At 45.0% G+C, this 21,464-nt stretch overlaps 1 protein-coding gene across 5 annotated transcripts in view; it reads left to right on the plus strand.

Annotated features, from left to right (window-relative positions):
* The window catches only part of LOC147117613 (triple functional domain protein), an 862,300-nt gene that overhangs the window by 508,554 nt on the left and 332,282 nt on the right, over positions 1 to 21,464 (plus strand). For all 5 annotated transcript variants that reach the window (XM_085988742.1, XM_085988743.1, XM_085988739.1 and 2 more), the window contains 4 exons: positions 8,030 to 8,119; positions 9,164 to 9,256; positions 9,608 to 9,719; positions 10,205 to 10,395. In XM_085988742.1, coding sequence (XP_085844868.1) covers positions 8,030 to 8,119; positions 9,164 to 9,256; positions 9,608 to 9,719; positions 10,205 to 10,395 — 486 coding nt within the window. The remainder of the gene's footprint in view (positions 1 to 8,029; positions 8,120 to 9,163; positions 9,257 to 9,607; positions 9,720 to 10,204; positions 10,396 to 21,464) is intronic.

Genomic DNA, 21,464 nt, shown 5'->3' on the forward strand with positions numbered 1-21,464 from the left:
CTGTACCAGGGCCAGATGAGATGCATCCTAGAATGCTGAGGGAGGTTAAGGAGGAAACCGCGGCGCTTAGATACGGGGGGTGGTGCCAGAGGACTAGAGAATTGCAAATGTTACACCCTTGTTCAAAAAAGGGTGTAAGGATAAACACAGCAACTACAGGCCAGTCAGTTTAACCTCGGTAGTTGGGAAGATTTTAGAAACAATAATCAGGGACATAATTAACAGTCACTTGGACAAGTGTGGTTTAATTAAGGAAAGCCAGCATCGATTTGTTCAAGGCAAATCCTGTTTAACTAACTTGATCGAGTTTTTTGATGATGTAACAGAGGGTTGATGAAGGCAGTGAGGTTGATGTATTCGGACCTGTTTTAAATCCTGGTCCCTGTCCCTTTTCCCTGCCGACCTAAGTTGTATTTTTTTTATTCGTTTATGGGATGTGGGCGTCGCTGGCAAGGCCAGCATTTATTGCCCATCCCTAATTGCCCTTGAGAAGGTGGTGGTGAGCCGCCTTCTTGAACCGCTGCAGTCGTGTGGTGAAGGTACTCCCACAGTGCTGTTCGGTAGGGAGACCAGGATTTTGACCCAGCGACGATGAAGGATAGGCGATATACTTCTAAGTCAGGATGGTGTGTAACTTGGAGGTGGTGGTGTTCGAATGCGTCTGCTGCCCTTGTCCTTCTAGGTGGAAGAGGTCGCGGGTTTGGTAGGTGCTGCCGAAGAAGCCTGGGCGAGTTGCTGCAGTGCATCTTGTAGATGGTACACACTGCAGCCACGGTACGCCGGTGGTGGAGGGAGTGAATGTGTAAGGTGGTGGATGGGGTGCCAATCAAACGGGCTGCTTTGTCCTGGATGGTGTTGAGCTTCTTGAGTGTTGTTGGGGCTGCACTCATCCAGGCAAGTGGAGCGTATTCCATCACACTCCTTAATTGTGCCTTGTAGATGGTAGAAAGGCTTTGGGGAGTCAGGAGGTGAGACACTCTCCACAGAATACCTAGCCTCTGACCTGCTCTTGTTACCACAGTATTTATGTGGCTGGTCCAGTTAAGTTTCTGGTCAATGGTGACCCCCAGGATGTTGATGGTGGGGGATTCGGCAATGGTAATGCCATTGAATGTCATGGGGAGGTGGTCAGACTCTCTCTTGTTGGAGATAGTCATTGCCTGGCACTTCTGTGGCGCGAATGTTACCTGCCACTTATCAGCCCAAGCCTGAATGTCATCCAGGTCTTGTTGCATGCGGGCATGGACTGCTTCATTATTTGAGGAGTTGTGAATGGCGCTGAACACTGTGCAGTCATCAGCGAACATCCCCATTTCTGACCTTGTGTTGGAGGGAAGGTCATTGATGAAGCAGCTGAAGATGTTTTGGCCTAGGACACTGCCCCGTGGAACTCCTGCGGCGATGTCCTGGGGCTGTGATGATTGACCTTCAGTTACCACAACCATCTTCCTTTGTGCTAGGTATGACTCCAGCCAGTGGAGAGTTTTCCCCCCCAATTCCCATTGACTTCAGTTTTAATAGGGCTTCTTGATGCCACACTTGGTCAAATGCTGCCTTGATGTCAAGGGCAGTCACTCACCTCACCTCACCTCTGGAATTCAGTTCCTTTGTCCATGTTTGGACCAAGGCTGTAATGAGGTTGGGAGCCGAGTGGTCTTGGCGGAACTGAAACTGGGCATCAGTGAGCAGGTTATTGGTGAGTAAGTGCCACTTGATAGCACTGACGATGACACCTTCCATCACTTTGCTGATGACTGAGAGTAGACTGATGGGGCGGTAATTGGCCGGGTTGGATTTGTCCTGCTCTTTGTGGAGCACAAGTCTTCAGCACGATAGCTGGGTTGTTGTCAGGGCCCATAGCCTTTGCTGTATCCAGTGCGCTCATCCATTTCTTGATATCACATGGAGTGAATCAAATTGGCTGAAGACTGGATTCTGTGATGGTGGGGACCTCAGGAGTAGGCCGATATGGATCATCCACTCGGCACTTCTGGCTGAAGATGTTTGCAAATGCTTCAGCTTCGCCTTTTGCACTCACGTGCTGGACTCCACCATCATTGAGGATGGGGATATTCGTGGAGCCTCCTCCTCCCGTTAGTTGTTTAATTGTCCACCGCCATTCACGACTGGATGTGGCAGAACTGCAGAGCTTTGATCTGATCCATTGATTGTGGGTGCTTAGCCCTGTCTATAGCATGCTGCTTCCGCTTTTTAGCATGCATGTAGTCCTGTGTTGCAGCTTCCCCAGGTTGGCACCTCATTTTTAGGTACGCCTGGTGCTGCTCCTATCATGCTCTTCTACACTCCTTATTGAACCAGGGTTGGTCCCCTGGCTTGATGGTAATGGTAAAGTGAGGGCTATGCTGGGCCATGAGGTTACAGATAGTGGTGGAATACAATTCTGCTGCTGCTGATGGCCCACTGCGCCTCATGGATGCCCAGTTTTGAGCTGCTAGATCTGTTCTGAATCTATCCCATTTAGCATGGTGGTAGTGCCACACAACACAATGGAGGGTGTCCTCAGTATGAAGATGGGACTTCATCTCCACAATGACTGTGTGGTGGTCACTGCTACCAATACTTTCATGGATAGATGCATCTGCGACAGGTAGATTGGTGAGGATGAGGTCAGTAGGTTTTTCCCTCGTGTTGGTTCTCTCACCACCTGTCGCAGGCCCAGACTGACAACTATATCCTTCAGGACTTGGCCAGTTCAGTCAGTAATGGTGCTGCTGAGCCACTCTTGGTAATGGACATTGAAGTCCCCCACCCAGAGTACATTCTGTGCTCTTGCTACTCTCAGTGCTTCCTCCAAGTGGTGTTCAACATGGAGGAGTACTGATTCATCAACTGAGGGAGGGCGGTAGGTGGTAATCAGCAGGAGGTTTCCTTGCCCATGCTTGACCTGAAGCCATGAGACTTCATGGGGTCCAGAGTCAATGTTGAGGACTCCCAGGGCCACTCCTTCCTGACTGTATACCACTGTGCCGCCACCCCTGGTGGATCTGCCTGCTGGTGGGACAGGACATACCCAGGAATGGTGATGGAGGAGTTTGGGACATTGGCTGAAAGGTATGATTCTGTGAGTATGACTATGTCAGGCTGTTGCTTGATTAGTCTGTGGGACAGCTCCCCCAATTTTGGCACAAGTCCCCAGATATTGGTGAGGAGGAATTGCAGGGATGACTGGGCTGGGTGTGCCGTTGCCTTGTCCGTAGCCGGTGGAGTCACATATAGGCCAGACTATGTAAGGAAGGCAGTTTTCCTTCCCTAATGGACATTAGTGAACCAGATGGTTTTTTTTACGACAACCCGATAGTTTCATGGTCACCATTACTGTTACTAGCTTTTTATTTCAGATTTATTTAATTAACTGAATATAAATTTCCCAGCAACCATGGTGGGATTTGAACTGACGCCTCTGGATTACTAGCCTAGTGACATTACCACTATGCTACCGTCCCCGCTTCAAGATCATAAAGGATATACACAAAATAAATGTCAGTATGTTTAATATAATTGCAGATTCTACACCCAGAGGGCACAGCCCCAAAATTAGAAGATGGTTTGAACAGACAGTTTAGATTTAACAATGTAGAGGGTGGTAAATGTTTGCGATGGACTATCAAGGGAGGCATTGGGGACTGATTGTATCAGCAAATTCAAGAAATCGTTGGAAAAGTACCTGGTAAAAATTTTTGAGAGATATTATTGGATATAATAGCCTAGATTTTCCAATTCTAATGCTGACAGCTCAAATGAGTGAGAGAGTGTCAGTACTAGTCAGAAAATCTAGGCCGATGTGATGTAGTGGTCTTTTCCGGGACTGTACATTTTTATGTACATTGGGTCCCTATCCCCCAAAGCATTCAATTTAAAATCTTTGCTCTCATCTTAAAATCCTTCGACAGCTTTGATCCAAACAAACTCTGCAGCCTTCTCCAGCTTTATACCCCTTCCCACGCTCTACTGTCCTCTGACTCTATCCTTCTGTTTATCACCTTTCCCAAGCCTTCAGCTGTCCTGACTCCACACCCTCCCTGAACTCATCCATCTTGCTGTCTCTCTTCTGCCCTTCAAAAGCTTCTTCAAGACCGTCCATGCCTTTAATCACTTCCTCTAACTGTTCTCCCATTACTGGTTGGTGTCTTGTCATCTCTGTGGAGCACTTTGGGATGTTTGTTATGTTAAAGGAACTTTAAAAATGCAGGTCATTAATATACATTTCATCCCAATCTACTTGTTATGTCGATGGCTTATGACTAATGGAAAGTCGAGATTTCCTCTAAAATTCTGTCAAGCAACACAAGTTCTATTAGAAAACATCTGTGTTGCAAAAATAAATACATATGACTATGGATTAGTAGAGAAATGCAAATTCTAAACTCTGTCATTCTGTCAAATTATGTTCATGATTATACTGAAAATAAAACTTCATTTGACAACTGTTTTCCCCCTGCTGCTCCCATGCTGTAATTTTCCTTGTTTATGTACTTTTCTCAGACAATAGAACAGGAACGGGAGGCCTCCATCAATACTGGTCTTTAGTAAGACACTAACAATTAGTGATTGGAAAGTGATTTACAGTCTCTGGCCACTGCTCTGTACAACTTTCTAGCAGCATGATTCCGGTTGGACATCCAACAGATGGCGCAAATGTCCTCTCTTTTATTAAAACAAAATGATTTTTTCCACTGCAGCAGTCACTCATAGTTTGAGTTGCTTCTATAAGCAATAGCAGCTCTCTGATACCTCATCCAAGTGGCTATTCGTCTTGTGTAAAGTTCGACAAAGAATGTCTGCATTTGTCTTCACCTGATGTTTACATGCACACTTTCCAGCACAATTCACCAAGTGGCTGATTTCCAACCCCCGCCACCTCACTAGCCCACCTAGCTGTGAATGCTGAGTCTTTGAGTATATACAAGGCTAAGATAGATAGATTTTGGACTCTAGGCGAATCGAGAGATATGGAGATCGGGCAGGAAAGTGGAGTTGAGGTCGATGATCAGCCATGATCGTATTGAATGGCGGAGCAGGCTCGAGGGGTCGTACGGCCTACTCCTGCTCCTAATTCTTATGTTCTTTAGTGTCCCCACTTCTGCTGTCACTGAGATCAGCAAACGGATCAGGAATCAAACATGGTTTCTGTTCTGTATGTATCCCAATTAACTATTGGGAAGACTGAAGCCATTCCCCGCCACAAACTCTGTTCCCCAGCCACTGAATCCTTCTCTCTGGCCATTGTCTGACACTGAACTAGACTGCAACAGCTTGCATCCCCATATCCTCTCCATCACTAAGACCCCCTTCTTCTACCTCCGTAACACCGCCCGACTCCGCCCTGCCTCAGCTCATTTGCTACTGAAACCTTCATCCATGCCTTTGTTACCTCTAGACCTGACTTCCAGTGCTCTCCTGGCCAGCCTCCCATCTTCCACCCTGCAGCTCACCCAAAACTCTGCTGCCCATATCCTAACTCTCACCAAGTCCTGTTCACCCATTACCCCTGTGCTCACTGACCTACATTGGCTCCCGGTCTGGCAAAGCCTCGATTTTAAAATTCTTATCCTTGTTTACAAATCCCTTCATAGCCTTGCCCCTCCCTATCTCCATAACCTTCTCCAGCCCTACAACCCTCCGAGATCTCTGTGCTCCTCCAATTCTGGCCTCCTGCGCATCCCCGAATTTCTTTACTCCACGATTGGTGGTCGTGCCTTCAGCAGCCTAGGCCCTAAGCTCTGGAATTCCCTCCCTAAACCTCTCCACCCCTCTCCTCTCCTTTAAGTTGCTCCTTAAAACTTACCTGTTTGACCAAGTTTTTGGTCATCTGTCCTAATATCTCCTTATGTGGCTTGGTATCAAATTTTGTTTGATAATCGCTCCTGTGAAGCACCTTGGGACATTCTTCTATGTTAAAGGCACTATATAAATGCAAGTTGATGCATCAGGACCGCACCGATGGTACATTTGCCTGCTAAGCCAAAAGGGAGCTGTTTATCATTGTATGTCACAGCAACATTCACAGAATCACAGAAACCCCACAGTGCAGATAGAGGCCATTTTCGGCCCATCGAGCCTGCACCGACACATATCCCACCCGATCCCCGTAACCCCTACACCAACACATATCTCACCCTATCCCCGTAACACCACGTATTTAATCCCCCTAACACTAAGGGTCAATTTATCATAGCCAATCAACCTAACCCGCATATCTTTGGACTGTGGGAGGAAACCGGAGCACCCGGAGGAAACCCACGCAAACACGGGGAGAATGTGCAAACTCCACACAGACAGTCACCCGAGGCCGGATTCGAACCCGGGTCTCTGGTGTTGTGAGGCAACAGTGCTAACCACTATGCCACCGTGCTGCCCATTGTTGAGCTTCAATCCGATGTGCCACTGGGTTTTCTTCTTAAACATAGAAATTCTCGAATAGTCTCTGTCCCGCCTCTCCCCCGCCCCCCCACCACCACACCAAACACCCTTGATTCATGGATTTTGCATAAAAATTTGCAATTCCTGTCTTGGATGACCAGTATAATGTTGTGATTACTGAAAAAGAGACTTGCGTTTATATAGCGTCTTTCGCAACATCAGGATGTACCAAAGCATTTATGGTATGGCAGGCAGCTGTAGCTACTATGACCGGAAAGCCCTGCAGCGGGTAGTCAAAACTGCCCAACGCATTACCGGCACCCGGCTACCGACCATAGAGCACATATACCAGAAACGCTGTTTACGGAGGTCACGGTCCATCATCAAAGACCCTACCCACCCCAGCCACAGTCTGTTCGGCCTCCTGCCATCTGGGAGACGCTACAGATGCATTCGCACCCGTACGACCAGATTTAGGAACAGCTTCTTTCCCAGGGCTGTCATCCTACTGAACTCCACAAATAAACTCTAAAGCCTGCACATCTGCCAATGCACTTTATTATGGTTATGTTTATGTTAATGTATTACAAGCCAAATGTATGTTGAATGTTTAAATGTCTTAATCTAAATGTACACTCTCGGGAGCCGCAAGCCTACATTTCGTTGTACTGCACTTGTGCACTAACAATGACAATAAAAGTTGATTTGATTTGATTTGATTAACAGTCAAGGTCTCAAAATGGCAAAGTGATAATAACAAGATGATTTTTTTGATGATGTTGGCTGAGAGATAAATATTAGCCAGGACACCAGAGAGAACGAAGGGTTTCGACCTGAAACGTTGACTTTATTTCTCTCTCCACGGATGTTGCCTGGCCTGCTGAGTTTTTCCAGCATTTTCTGTTGTTACACCAGAGAGAACTCCCCTGCTCTTCTTCAAAATAGTGTAAAGGGCACTTTTACATCCACCTGCGAGGGTAGACTGGAACTCAGCTTAACGTCTTATCTGAAAGACGACACCTCCGACAGTGTAGCACTCCCTCAGCAGGGAGTGTGTGTGCTAGATTTTGTGCTGATGTCTCTGGAGTGGGACTTGAACTCTCAACCTTCTGCCTCAGAGGCGAGAGTGCTACCACTTAGCCACGGCTGGCACCTGGCGTATTCTGCTGCGATGTTTATGTGGTCCTGAAACTGGTCCTGCAAGTTAGTTGCTAACACTGGCTCTTATATATATCTTCTGCATAAAAAAGACTTGCCAAAATGCAAGGCAGGGCATTGTAAAATACAATGCACAAGTTGCTTTTGAAAAAATCCTGAGATTCTCCTTCTTCCGTCCTTATCCAAGCGAAGGGATGCTACTTGATCTCTTATGTAAAAGGTGACCGGTATGAAGGTGTACATCATAGCTGCCTGTCTCCATACACTTATCTCACCATTATGCCGCATTTAAAAATCATTATTTTTTTGACTGAAATGCTAGGCTTTTTCTGCATTTTTGTTGTCTCAAGACAGTTATTAACAAATGATTTTTGTTTAATTTTATTTTTCCCACTTAAACTGATGTTGCAGATGTTCACATTCCTTCAGAATTTGACTAATGAGGCAATAAGAATGTGGTTTGTGACTGTCTTTTTTTTCCCCGAAACAGGCTGACAAGTTCCAGATGTACGTAACATACTGTAGGAACAAGCCAGACTCCACCCAGCTCATACTGGAGCATGCAGGAGCATACTTCGATGTCAGTACCATTCATGGGTTTGGTGGTTTTTAACCCTTCCTGTTCTTTCTTAGTATGATGGTCATTCTTAGTAAAAAAAAATAATGTAACTTCCTTTCAGTAAAATTTCAAAACTAAGATTGATAGATTTTTGTTAGGCAGGGCATGCAGAGTTACGCAACCAAGGCGTGTAGATGCAGTTAAGATACAGAACAGCCATGATCTAATTGAATGGGGGAACAGGCTCGAGGGGCTGAATGGCCTGCTCCTGTTCCAATGTTCCAGACAGGCAGGCAACCTGCTCTCTGGTCTAATAATACTGCGTACAGGTGAAAACGGTCCCATTAATTTTCTCCTCTTGTGGGGAAAGACTTGGCCTCCAGTTGTCACTTTCCCAAAGTGGCTTCACTGGGATTGAAAACTCAGTACCATGGTTGGCGGGGGCGGGGGGCTGTCACAGACTTTGAGATTGAAATTTCAGTGTAGAAACTCAGTATGCTAGAGAAAACTTTGATCCATGGGTTTCGGTATGGTCTAGACCCCCCGTCCTCTCTGTAGTAATAACATGGACTAAAGTGTTTAAAAATGAAAAACGCATCAGTGCTAAGCTTATCAGAAATCAACGAAAAAATAATCGGGTAGAATTTGGTGACCGAAATTAGGTGTGATTCCAGCGTTTGCGTAGCAACAGCACACCAGAATGGAAAGACCAGGGCTGCCTGAAAAAAAAGTCCCTGACTCATTTATTAGTGCCCCAAATGCCCATGCAGATCAGGCGCAGGCTCTACCCTGCTAATATTGGTTATCATTGCACCCATTATACGCCTGGATAACGGGAGCAACGATGTTGAATTTAAACCCCAATGTTTCTTGAAGATGTGCCAACAGAAATGCAGGTTTTCTCGATACAGATTTTCAGCTATCAAGCATTTGGAGGGGATGAGGACTGTTTCTATGTAAAAAATTGACTTATACTGTGAATTATTGCATTTTTCTTCTATATTTACAGTATTAACTCCTGTATGATTATTGCAATCTAAAAATACTTGTCTTTTTAAAAAATAGGAAATACAACATCGTCATGGACTGGCCAACTCAATTTCTTCCTATCTTATCAAACCTGTACAGCGAATAACTAAATATCAGCTACTTTTAAAGGTAGGAGGAAGTAACCTTTGGAAATGTTTTAAGTCAGGACTAACCAGTAGTGTTGCAGAACTTAAAATGTAACATTTCTAATTGCTTATGAGTGATGGATCTGCATTATCATTACAAATGGGCAGCTCTGCTTGTATTAGAATGTACTCCAGAACTAAATATGCTATATCATCAGATCTGCATGTTACTTTTAGTGTATTTTGTATTGATGCCTGGACTTTTAATAAATCAAAAAAAAGTGTCAAATCAATTGAGTGGAACTAGATCTTTTAGAATTTCTGTGTCTCTACTTTTATGAAGGTTTCTAAATAGCAATAAAGCTGATTTCTATATGGTTTTTTTAACTTGTAGGAACTGTTGACATGTTGTGAAGAAGGAAAGGGAGAAATTAAAGATGGCCTGGAAGTGATGCTGAGCGTGCCAAAGCGAGCCAATGATGCCATGCATCTCAGCATGCTAGAAGGTGCGTCTTTCGTATACAGCTGAACACAGGTTCAAAATTCTGCTGAAATTGGCCAAAAGTGATTTTGTATTTTTCATTTCATGTTCAGGTGCCTATATTTGGTTAATACCTCAAAGTAAAAATAGAATTGTGTGAAATTCTTCAAAGTTGCCTTATTTATTCAGATTTTACATAGTATCTACTTGAAGTTATTGGCCATGTAAAGTCATAGCAAAATTCCTCCTTGAAATGTAACTGTTCTGCAATAATACAAACTTCCATGCCGTTTAGAGGAATTTAGAGGAAAATGTGAGAATAAGTACGCTGTGTGTAACATGTTCATTGTGTTTAATGTAAAGGCACATTCATGAGGAACTGAAGCAATACCTTCTTATTTGATCAGAATATTTGCACAAAGGCCTTTTTCAGAAAAATCAGAATGTGATAGGAATGACTTATTTTTTCTTTAAGATCCAATCCTATGAAAGATTTGTTGTTGTCATCAGGCTTTGATGAGAATCTGGAATCCCAAGGAGAGCTAATTCTCCAAGAATCCTTCCAAGTGTGGGATCCTAAATCTTTGATCCGCAAAGGCCGAGAGAGACACCTCTTCCTGTTTGAAATGTCACTTGTCTTCAGCAAAGAAATCAAAGATTCTAATGGGAGGAGTAAATATATCTACAAACACAAGCTGCTTGTAAGTACAATATTGGAAGCTGTTATGCTGGTGCTCCAGAATGAGAATGGAAATTCAGCCTTGTGCAGTTAGGGTGTGACTGTTCACCAGAGCAGAGAAGTTTTAACTCTGATGAAACGTTACTGTTTCAGGTGGAACTAATCATTCTCTTTCAGTTGCTGATCAATCAGCTGTGCATTTTCAACAGTTTCTATTTTTATTGGGGTGGGATTGCTTCATTGGTAATCCTCCACATACTTCAGAATATAGGCCAAGTGCGCTCTCAAACATAGACATCTGTCCTTGAAGTTGTCTTACATTAAACGATCTTCCCATGTTGTGCATATTTCCCTCCATGGGCTCTGTTGTGTATGTACCTTTAAGAGAGAACTGACTTTATGCTGTCGTACTGGCAGTGACCACACCTGTATATAAAGCCATAGCAGGCTTCTGTACTTTCAGTTTTAACTTACCCTCTGTTCAGTAAATACCTGTTACTATTGTTCTCCTGCAGTCCGTGTATTATTTATACTCGGACACTACACTGGCGACGAGCAGGTTCGAACTCACCTGCAGTACTGCATCACCTCACGGGGATCTTTCCCTGAAGAGAAGCTTCTTGGAGGTCGAAGTCAGAGCAACGGGCGTCGACCGCGGGCAACCGCCCAGGAATCCATCGGAGTTCGGAGAATTGCAGGGGAGGCTGTGGAGAGCTGGGCTTGGCTCCCCAGTCGAGGTGTTCCAGCAAGTCGTGCTGGTAGCAGGTAGTGCGCTGACCCTTCTGGACTGCGGCGGGCTCGATCGAGCGGCTCTGCAAAGGGGCCGTGCAGCGTCGTCGGGAGGAAAAGAGAGAGAGAGAGGGTGGAGCGCACAGGGCGCGGTCGGTGCTCAAGAACCGGGCAGCGTAGCGGAAATAAAACAAGGGGAAGGAAAAGTGAGACGCGCCGAAGCCGCGGGTCGCCGCCATTACCCTGCAGAACGCTAGGAGCAGCGTGGCAGCAAGGGGAAGAAGGAAAAGCGCGGGAGGCGCCATTTTATTCCATTGTGGAAGAAGGAAAAGCGCGGGAGGCGCCATTTTAATCCATTGGTGAAGAAGAAAAAGTGCGGGAGGCACCATTTTAAATCACCCAAGATGCCGAAAAGTGGCAGTATCACTGCTTTCGACAACGAGGTAGAAGACTGGACCACGTATGTGGAAAGAATTGAAGTGTACTGCAAGGCAAATGAGGTGGCCGATGGAAAGAAGGCGTCGGTATTATTAAATTTGATGGGCGCGAGAATACGGCCTATTGCGGAATTTAATTACCCCAGCTAAACCAATGGAGAAAAGTTTTGAGGAGATTGTTAATATCTTACAGGAACACCTAAACGCTACACCGCTGCTGATAGCAGAAAGATTCAAGTTCCATAAAAGAAACCAGCACAAAGATGAGAGCAATGCTGACTATCTTACGGAACTACGCAAGTTATCGAAGCACTGCCAGTTCGGAGCAGGACTGGCAGACACCTTACGGGGTAAGTTTGTCTGCGGGCTCCAGAGTGAAGGAACCCAGAAACGACTACTTTCGGAAAAGGACCTGACGCTAGAACAGGCTTTCAGCGTGGCAGTATCCTACGAAGCAGCAGCACGGGGGGCTGCGGAAATACAACAGAAACCACAGGAATAAAGCGCTAACGAAATGGCGTATGGAGCAGAAAAGTGCTATCGCTGCGGCAGAACAACCCATGATCAGAAGGACTGCTGGTTTAAGGACAAAGTATGCAGGCAATGCGGGAAAATGGGACACATAGCAAGAGTCTGCAGGTCAGGAAAGAAAACCAACACTACAAGAACTACTAAGGAAAAGTACAAGAAAGTAAAGAAATTGACAGACAGTAGTTCGGAAGATCAGGAGAGTGATAAGGACTCCGGGAGCAGGAGACTAAGTTGTCTAAAGTTACACAACGTGATCGCAAAGGAGGATCACCAAACCATTTGGGCCACCCTCATGATAGCAGGGTCCCCAGTAAAGATGGAATTGGACACAGGATCAGCCCTAACTGTCATGAATCGACGAGACTATGAGCGGCTATTCTCACACATACCCTTGAAGGACACGTCCATTGTATTGAAGACATACACGGGGCAAAAAGTCTACCCCAGAGGAAAAATAAGGGTGCCAGTTGAATACAACCGCAAGGAAACACAGAAACTGTATCTATATATACTACCAGATGGAGGACCACCATTATTGGGACGTGAATGGATCCGAAAAATACAATTGGATTGGCATTCCATTCAGGCGCTAGCTGTGACTGATAAAAAGGATGATGACGTCACACCTGGACGACTGTCAAAGATTCTAACTGACGCAAAAGAGGTGTTCCAACAAGGACTTGGGACTCTAAAAGGAGTAACGGCAATGATAAAAATCGAAGATAGTGCAAACCCAAAATTTTTTAAGGCCAGACCGGTACCTTGCGCGATCCGCCCAGCTGTTGAAGCAGAGCTGGAGAGTCTGGAGCGTTCGGGTGTGCTGTCCAAGGTGGACTGGAGCGAGTGGGCCACACCCATCGTTCCTGTAATGAAGAAATCATTGAGCAGCACACCTGGGGAACCGAAGAAGGTTCGCATCTGTGGGGACTTCAAGGTAACTGTGAACCCAGTCCTGCACACAGTACAATATCCACTTCCACGGATAGAAGATATTTTCGCCTCACTATCTGGAGGGAAACGCTTTACAAAGATTGATCTGGCCCAAGCGTATCTACAAATGGAGGTGGAAGAAGCGTCTAGGAAATACCTCACGATAAACACTCACAAAGGCCTTTACCAGTACAATCGACTGGTATTCGGGGTAGCATCAGCCCCGGCTATTTGGCAGAGGGCGATGGAACAAGTCCTGCAAGGGATCCCGGGGACCCAGTGTTATTTGGACGACATCCTGGTTACGAGCGAAAATGACAGTGAACACCTTGCCAACCTGGAGCAGGTGCTCACGAGATTACAGGAATATGGGCTACGAGCCAACCGCCCCAAATGCGAGTTCTTCAGGAGACAAATCTCGTATTGTGGCCACATGATTGATGAGGAAAGGTTGCATAAGTCGCCGGACAAGATTGAGGCTGTAGTCAAGGCTCCAGCACCGGAAAATGTGTCGCAACTGAGGTCGTTCCTCGGGTTGGTGAACTACTACATAAGTTCTTGCCGAATTTATCTACAATCCTGCACCCACTGAACGCCCTACTGCAAACTGGAGTAACATGGAAATGGAGTGATGAGTGTAAGCGTGCCTTTCAGAAATGTAAATGCCTAATCACTTGAACAGAAGTATTGGCCCACTACAATCCAACACTACCGATTCGGTTAGCATGTGATGCGTCTCCCTATGGCATCGGAGCGGTGCTGTCACACAAATTCCTTGACGGTTCAGAGAGGCCAATAGCCTTTGCGTCGCACTCGTTAACCTCAGCCGAGCATAACTACGCCCAGATTGACAGGGAGGCCCTCAGCCTGGTGTGGGGGGTGAAGAAGTTCAATCACTATCTGCATGGGCAGAAATTCACCCTACTGACTGATCATCAGCCCCTGGTCTCCATTTTTAACCCAAAGAAGGGCGTTCCGGTGATGACGGCGCAACGGCTGCAAAGATGGTCACTTTTTCTGGGGGCACATCAGTACGACATAGAGTACAAGGGTACGAAACAGCATGGAAACACTGATGGGCTGTCGTACCTACCGTTGCCTACGGTAGAGGAAGCACCTGCAGTGGACCCTGTTGAGATATTCCATGCGACCATAGTCGAATGTCTCCTGTTACAAACTCAAGTATAGAGAAGGAAACCCGAAATGACCCGACACTCTCTCGGGTCTATGATTTGACGGTGAAGGGATGGCCAGCACATGGCGACTCACTGTTGCCAGCATTCTCGCCAAGGAGAGAACAGCTGTCAGTGTGCCGGGGGACCTTGATGTGTGGATCCCGAGTGGTAATTCCACCCAAGTTGAGAGAGAGAGTGCTCAATGAGCTTCATGAGGGTCATCTGGGAGGGGTAAAAATGAAGAGCCTAGCCAGGGCGTTTGTGTGGTGGCTGGGAATCGATAAAGAAATCGAGGATATGGCCAAGAGATGCACAGGATGCCAGAAGGTCCAAAACGCTCCACCACAGGCCCTGCTACATCCATGGGAGTGGCCCTCATCTCCATGGCAACGGGTACACATTGATTTTGCTGGTCCATTTATGGACTCAATGTTCCTAATCGCTGTGGACGCCCATTCGAAATGGCCAGAGGTCATCAAGATGTCCTCCACCACCACGGAGAAGACTATTGCAGTCCTGCGGACCATCTTCGCCAGGAATGGCTTGCCAGAACAGATTTGCTCCGACAATGGGCCACAGTTTGTGTCCGAGGATTTCCGGAGGTTTCTGAGGAATAATGGGATGAAACATTACACATCTGCCCCATATCATCCAGCCACAAATGGATTGGCTGAGAGGTTTGTTCAGACCTTTAAAAAGGCCATAAAGGCAATGCATAATGACGACATACCACTACAACACAAGGTGGATAATTTCTTGTTTGCTTACCGGAATGCGACACATGCAGTCACCAACCAAGCTCCAGCCGTAATGTTCTTCAACCGAAGGCTAAGATGTCGCCTGGATTTGCTCAAACCAAACATAAGACGAGATGTTGAGGATAAGCAATTCCAGCATATAAATGAGAAGCCAACCAGGAGCTTCAAGATAGGGCAACCAGTCTTGGCCCGTGACTACCGAACAGAAAAATGGCAGCCAGGAACGATACGCACACAGCAGGGACCACTAATGTACACAGTGGACGTTGGAGATAGCATCGTGAGACGCCATGCTGACCAGATTCTAGAGTCACAGGAACAAGCCAAACCCATACCACGAGCAGGTGCACCTGGCAATCAACCCAAAGTACAGATTGTGTCTACCTCAGAAGCAGTGGTATTGGAAGCTGACGAACCAACCAATGACAATGAGCCAGAATCAACTCCGCCGCAAGAACAGGCTACTCGAGAAAGGCGCTATCCAGTCAGGATCAGGAAGCCTCCTCAAAGACTGAACTTATAAATGATTATTTCAGTTGATGTATATAGTACAGAGAAAATTGTAATTGTAATTAGTTATTATTTAGTTGTTAAATGAATGTTATGTACTGTTTATCTAAACATAGAAACATAGAAGATAGGAGCAGGAGTAGGCCATTCGGCCCTTCGAGCCTGCTCCGCCATTCAACGAGATCATGGCTGATCATCCAAACCCTAGCACCCGGTCCCTACACCGACAGCCATCCCACCCAAGCCCTATCCCCGCAACCCCACGTATTTAATCCCCCCTAACACTAAGGGTCAATTTTTATCATGGCCAATCAACCTAACCCGCAGGGGAGGAATTGTTGTGTATGTACCTTTAAGAGAGAACTGACTTTATGCTGTAGTACCGGCAGTGACCACACCTGTATATAAAGCCATAGCAGGCTTCTGTACTTTCAGTTTTAACTTACCCTCTGTTCAGTAAATACCTGTTATTATTGTTCTCCTGCAGTCCGTGTATTATTTATACTCGGACACTACAGGCTCCTCCCTTTAGTTTTCTTCAATAATTCTCATTGAACAGTCACTGTATAATACAAACCCACTCCTTTTTCTTTTTGTATATTTATATAAGTTTAAAGCAGCCTCACGATTTATATCCTCCATTATTTTTACAACATTGCATTTATATAACTTGCATTTATATAGCACCTTTAACGTAGTAAAACGCCCCCAAGGCTTTTACACGGGAGCGTTATCAAACAAAATTTGACACCGAACCACATAACGAGATACTAGGGAAGATATACGGCACAGAAACAGGCTATTCGGCCCAACCAGTCCATGCCGGCGTTTATGCTCCACACGAGCCTCCTCTCGTCTTTCCTCATCTAAATCTATCAGCATAGCCCTCTATTCCCTTCTGCCTCATATGTTTGTCTAGCCTCCCCTTAAATACTATTCGCTTCAACCATTCCCTGTGGTAGCGAGTTCCACATTCTCACCACTCTTTGGGTAAAGAAGTTTCTTCTGAATTCCCTATTGGATTTCTTGGTGACTATCTTATATTGACGGCCTCTAGTTATGCTCTTTCCCACGTTCTCTCTCTATCCACGCTATCAAAGTTTTTCATAATTTTAAAGACATCTATTAGGTCACCTCTCAGCCTTTTTTCAAGAGAAAAGAGACCCAGCCTGATTATCCTTTCCTGATATGTATACTCTCGCATTTCTGATATCATCCTTATCTTCTTTGCACCCTCTCCAGTGCCTCTATATCCTTTTTATAATATGGCGACCAGAACTGTACGCAGTACTCGGGATCTAACCAAGGTTTGATACAGGTTTAGCATAACTTCCCTACTTTTCAAATCTATACCTCTAGAAATAAACCCTAGTGCTTGGTTTGCTTTTTTTATGGCCTTGCTAACTTGTATCGCAACGTTGTGATTTGTGTATTTGTTCCTCTACCCCACCTAGACTCATGACCTCCCTATTCTTCCTACCAAAATGTAATACCTCATATTTATCTGTCTTGAAGTTCATTTGCCAATTATATGCCCATTATGCAAGTTTATTAATGTCCTCCTGTAACTTGTTGCAGTCCTCCTCAGTATTGACTATCCCCCCCATCCCCCAATTTGGTGTCATCCGCAAATTTAGAAATCATGTTTTTGATTCCGAAGTCTAAATCGTGAATGTAAATTGTAAACAGCAGTGGTCCCAGCACTGATCCTTGTGGAACACCACCACCCACCTTCTGCCACTGTGAATAGCTACCATTTACTCCTACTCTCTGCTTTCTGTCCTGAAGCCTCGAAGGCCTTTTGAAAATCCAGATAAATTACATCTACTGCATTACCATTGTCTGCTCTCTCTGTTACCTCTTCAAAAAATTCAATAAGGTTGGTCAAGCAAGACTTTTCCTTTTGAAATCCATGCTGACTATTCATTATTATATTTTTGGTTTCTAGATATTAGCCCAGAAATTCGGGTCGGGGGCTTCCCGCGGGTGCAAGCCCCCGACCTGCACTTACCTGCACGCCGGCCGTTGAGCTGTGGGCCCGTGTGGAATTCGGATCCTGGGCCTCCTCCGACTGCTGGCGCGCAGTGCTTGCACATCCCAGGGGCGCAGTTAGCTTAAAGCGTCCCCTGGGATCACGTGGGACATACATAGAGAGCCAATGGTGGCGGCGGAATGCTTCATTCATAAGTTTGACAGGAAGAGCTGTCAAACCTATAAATACTATAAGCCCCAAAAATCACTAAAACCTCAAATAATTTTTTTTTTAATCACATTTTTAAAATAACTATAAATTACATAAAATAACTATTTTAAACAATAATTTAAATTTTTGAAAAAATTAATTACATTTTCTAACGGGGCTAAAAATAAACTTACCTTTCTTTAAAGTTTTTAAAAATAATAAACCTGTGGAAAAACTGTTTTAATTTTAATTAATTCACCACTTACCTTGTTAAAAGCAGGCCTTGCGCCTATTTTTTACATGTGTAGCTCCTGGAGACTTACCCTCCCGGAGAAACCTGCAAAAAAAAGTAAGTTCCATGCGCACGCACTGCCTCTCTGGCGTACGCGTTCGACCTCTGAACCCTTTCCTTTACGGGAACGGAAGTTCCGGTTTCCCGCGCATGCACGAAACCAGCACTTCCATTGGGCTTACGGGTGAGTACCCCATGCGTACTCACCCGTGGAGACCCGAATTTCTGGGCCGTTATATTTTCTCCTTTAGTAGGGATTCCATTATTTTTCCTACCGCCGATGTTAAGCTGACTGCCTATAATTCCCTGGACATGTTCTATCCCCCTTCTTAAATATTGGTATTATTATGTTAGCTATCTGCCAGTCCTCTGGCACTATACCCTTTTCTAACAAATGATTAAATATGTGTAGTAATGCCTCTGCTATAAGCACATAAGAAGTAAGAGCAGGAGTAGGCCATACGGCCCCTCGAGCCTGCTCCGCCATTCTGTAAGATGAAGGCTGATCATCGACCTCAACTCCACTATCCCGCCCGATCTCCATATCACTTGATTCCCCAAGAGTCCAAAAATCTATCTATCTCAGCCTTGAATACACTCAAAGACTCAGCATTCACAGCCCTCTGGGGCAGAGAATTTCAATGATCTCTTCCCTAGATTCCTTTAAAATGCGTGGATACAATCCATCCGAACCGTGGCTAACAAGGGAAATTAGGGATAGCATAAGATCCAAGGAGAGGACCTATAAATTGGCCAGAAAAAGCAGTAAATCTGAGGATTGGGAGCAGTTTAGAATCCAACAAAGGAGGACAAAGGGATTAATTAAGAGGGGGAAAATAGAGTATGAGAGTAAACTTGCAGGGAGCATAAAAACTGACTGTAAAAGCTTTTATAGATATGTGAAGAGAAAAAGATTGGTGAAGTCAAACGTAGGTCCCTTGCAGTCAGAATCAGGGGAATTTATAATGGGGAACAAAGAAATGACAGACCAATTAAATACATACTTTGGTTCTGTCTTCACAAAGGAGGACACAAATAACCTCCCAAAGATGTTGGGGAACATAAGGTCTAATGAAAGGGAGGAACTGATAGAAATGGTGTTAGGGAAATTGATGGGATTGAGTGCCGATAAATCCCCAGGGCCTGATAATCTACATCCTAGGGTACTTAAGGAAGTGGCCCTAGAAATAGTAGATGTATTGCTGGTCATCTTCCAAAATTCGATAGACTCTGGAACAGTACCCATGGATTGGCGGGTAGCTAATGTTACCCCACTGTTCAAAAAGGGTGGTAGAGAGAAAACGGAGAATTACAGACCGGTAAGCCGGACATCGGTAGTGGGGAAAATGCTAGAGTCCATTATAAAGGATGTAATAGCAGAGCACTTGGAAAAAAGTGACCGGATCAGACAAAGTCAACGTGGATTTACAAAAGGTAAATCGTGCTTGACTAATCATCTGGAATTTTTTGAGGGTGTAACTGGTAAAATAGATAAGGGAGAACCAGTGGATGTGGTGTATTTGGATTTTCAAAAGGCTTTCGATAAGGTCCCGCATAAGAGATTTGCGTGTAAAATTAAGGCACATGGGATTGGGGGCAAGTTATTGACTTGGATAGAGAACTGGTTGGCAGACAGAAAGCAAAGAGTTGGAATAAACTGCTCTTTTTCCGAGTGGCAGGCAGTGACTAGTGCGGTACCGCAGGGATCGGTCCTTGGACCCCAGCTATTCACAATATATATTAATGATCTGGACGAGGGAACTAGATGTAATATCTCCAATTTTGCAGACGACACAAAGCTGGGTGGGCGTGTGTGCTGTGAGGAGGATGCCGAGAAACCCCAGTATGATTTGGACAGGTTGGGTGATTGGGCAGAAGCATGGCAGATGCAATATAACGTGGATAAATGCGAGGTTATCCACTTTGTTGTCAAAAACAGGAAGGCAGATTATTATCTGAATGGCAATAGATTGGGAGAAGGGGAAGTGCAACGAGACCTGGGCGTCCTTGTGCACCAGTCGCTGAAAGTAAGCATGCAGGTGCAGCAGGCGGTTAAGAAGGCAAATGGTATGTTGGCCTTCGTAGCGAGAGGGTTTGAGTACAGGAACAAGGATGTCTTGCTGCAGTTGTACAGGGCCTTGGTGGGATCACACCTTGAGTATTGTATGCAGTTTTGGTCGCCTTATCTGAGGAAGGATGTTCTTGCCATGGAAGGAGTTCAGCGAAGATTCACCAGGCTGATACCTGGGATGGCAGGAATGACGTATGAGGAGAGATTGGGCTTGTACTCGCTGGAGTTTAGAAAATGAGAGGGATCTCATCGAAACTTATAAAATTCTGACAGGACTAGACAGACTAGATGCTGGAAGGATGTTCCCGATGGTCTGGGAGTCCAGAACCAGGGGTCACAGTCTAAGGATAAGGGGTAAGCCATTTAGGACAGAGATGAGGAGGAATTTCTTCACCCAGAGAGTGGTGAACCTGTGGAATTCTCTGCCAAAGAAGGCAGTAGAGGCCAATTCATTAAATATATTCAAGAAGGAGTTGGATATATTTCTTAAGGCTAAAGGGATCAAGGGATATGGAGAGAAGGCAGGAACAGGGTACTGAATTTGGATGATCAGCCATGATCTTATTGAATGGCGGAGCAGGCTCGAGGGGCCGAATGGCCTACTCCTGCTCCTATCTTCTATGTTTCTATGAACCAGGGGTTTTATCCTCTTAGAGTTTGATTCGTTTATTTAATATGTCCCCTTTTTTATTTTAAATGCACTTATCTCATTATCGAATGTCATGTGCACCTGTTCTATCTCCCTGGTAAATACTGAAGCAAAATAATTATTTAATATTTCTGCCATCTCTCTGTCGTTACCTGTGGTATTATTCTGTCTATCCCTTAATAGCCCTATTCCCATCCCAACCTTTTTTTTATTGATGTGCCTATGAAATATTTTATAATTTTGTTTTATGTTCCTTGCTAAATTTAATTTCATAGTTCCTCTTTGCCTTCCTAATTTTTTTTTTTGACTTGTCTCCTAATCTTTTCGTATTCTTTCTTATCATGCACTCCCCTGCTGTCTATGTACTTAATGTATGCCTTACCCTCAGTTGTTCCCTTATAGCTTTATTCATCCATGGAGTCTCATTATTGTTTAGTTTGTCCTTTCCATTTAGCGAAATATATTGTTCCTGCCCTCTGTTGAACACCGTTTTAAATGTTTCCCATTGCTGTTCTACATTATTGTTTGCCAATATTGTTGCCCATTTTTTCCCCCACGTTCTATTCTCAGCCCCTCAAAATCGACTTTTCTCTAATCTATTAACCTGGTTTTCGTCCTACTTATGTTCTTCTCAATTATCATCTTAAAGCATCTTATATTAGGGTCACTATTGCCTATATGTTCCCCTACCTTTGCTTCTTTTACCTGCTCTGGCGCTTTCCCCATTACTGGATCCAATAGTGAATCCTTCCTTGTTGGGTTTTTTTACATGTTGGGTTAGAAGGGAGTCCTGTACACATTGTAGGAACTCCATTCCCTTATTCCCT

Source organism: Somniosus microcephalus, chromosome 5, assembly GCF_052327205.1.
Source record: "Somniosus microcephalus isolate GS21.2 chromosome 5, FLI_Smic_1.0, whole genome shotgun sequence".
In the NCBI taxonomy this organism is placed as follows: domain Eukaryota; kingdom Metazoa; phylum Chordata; class Chondrichthyes; order Squaliformes; family Somniosidae; genus Somniosus; species Somniosus microcephalus.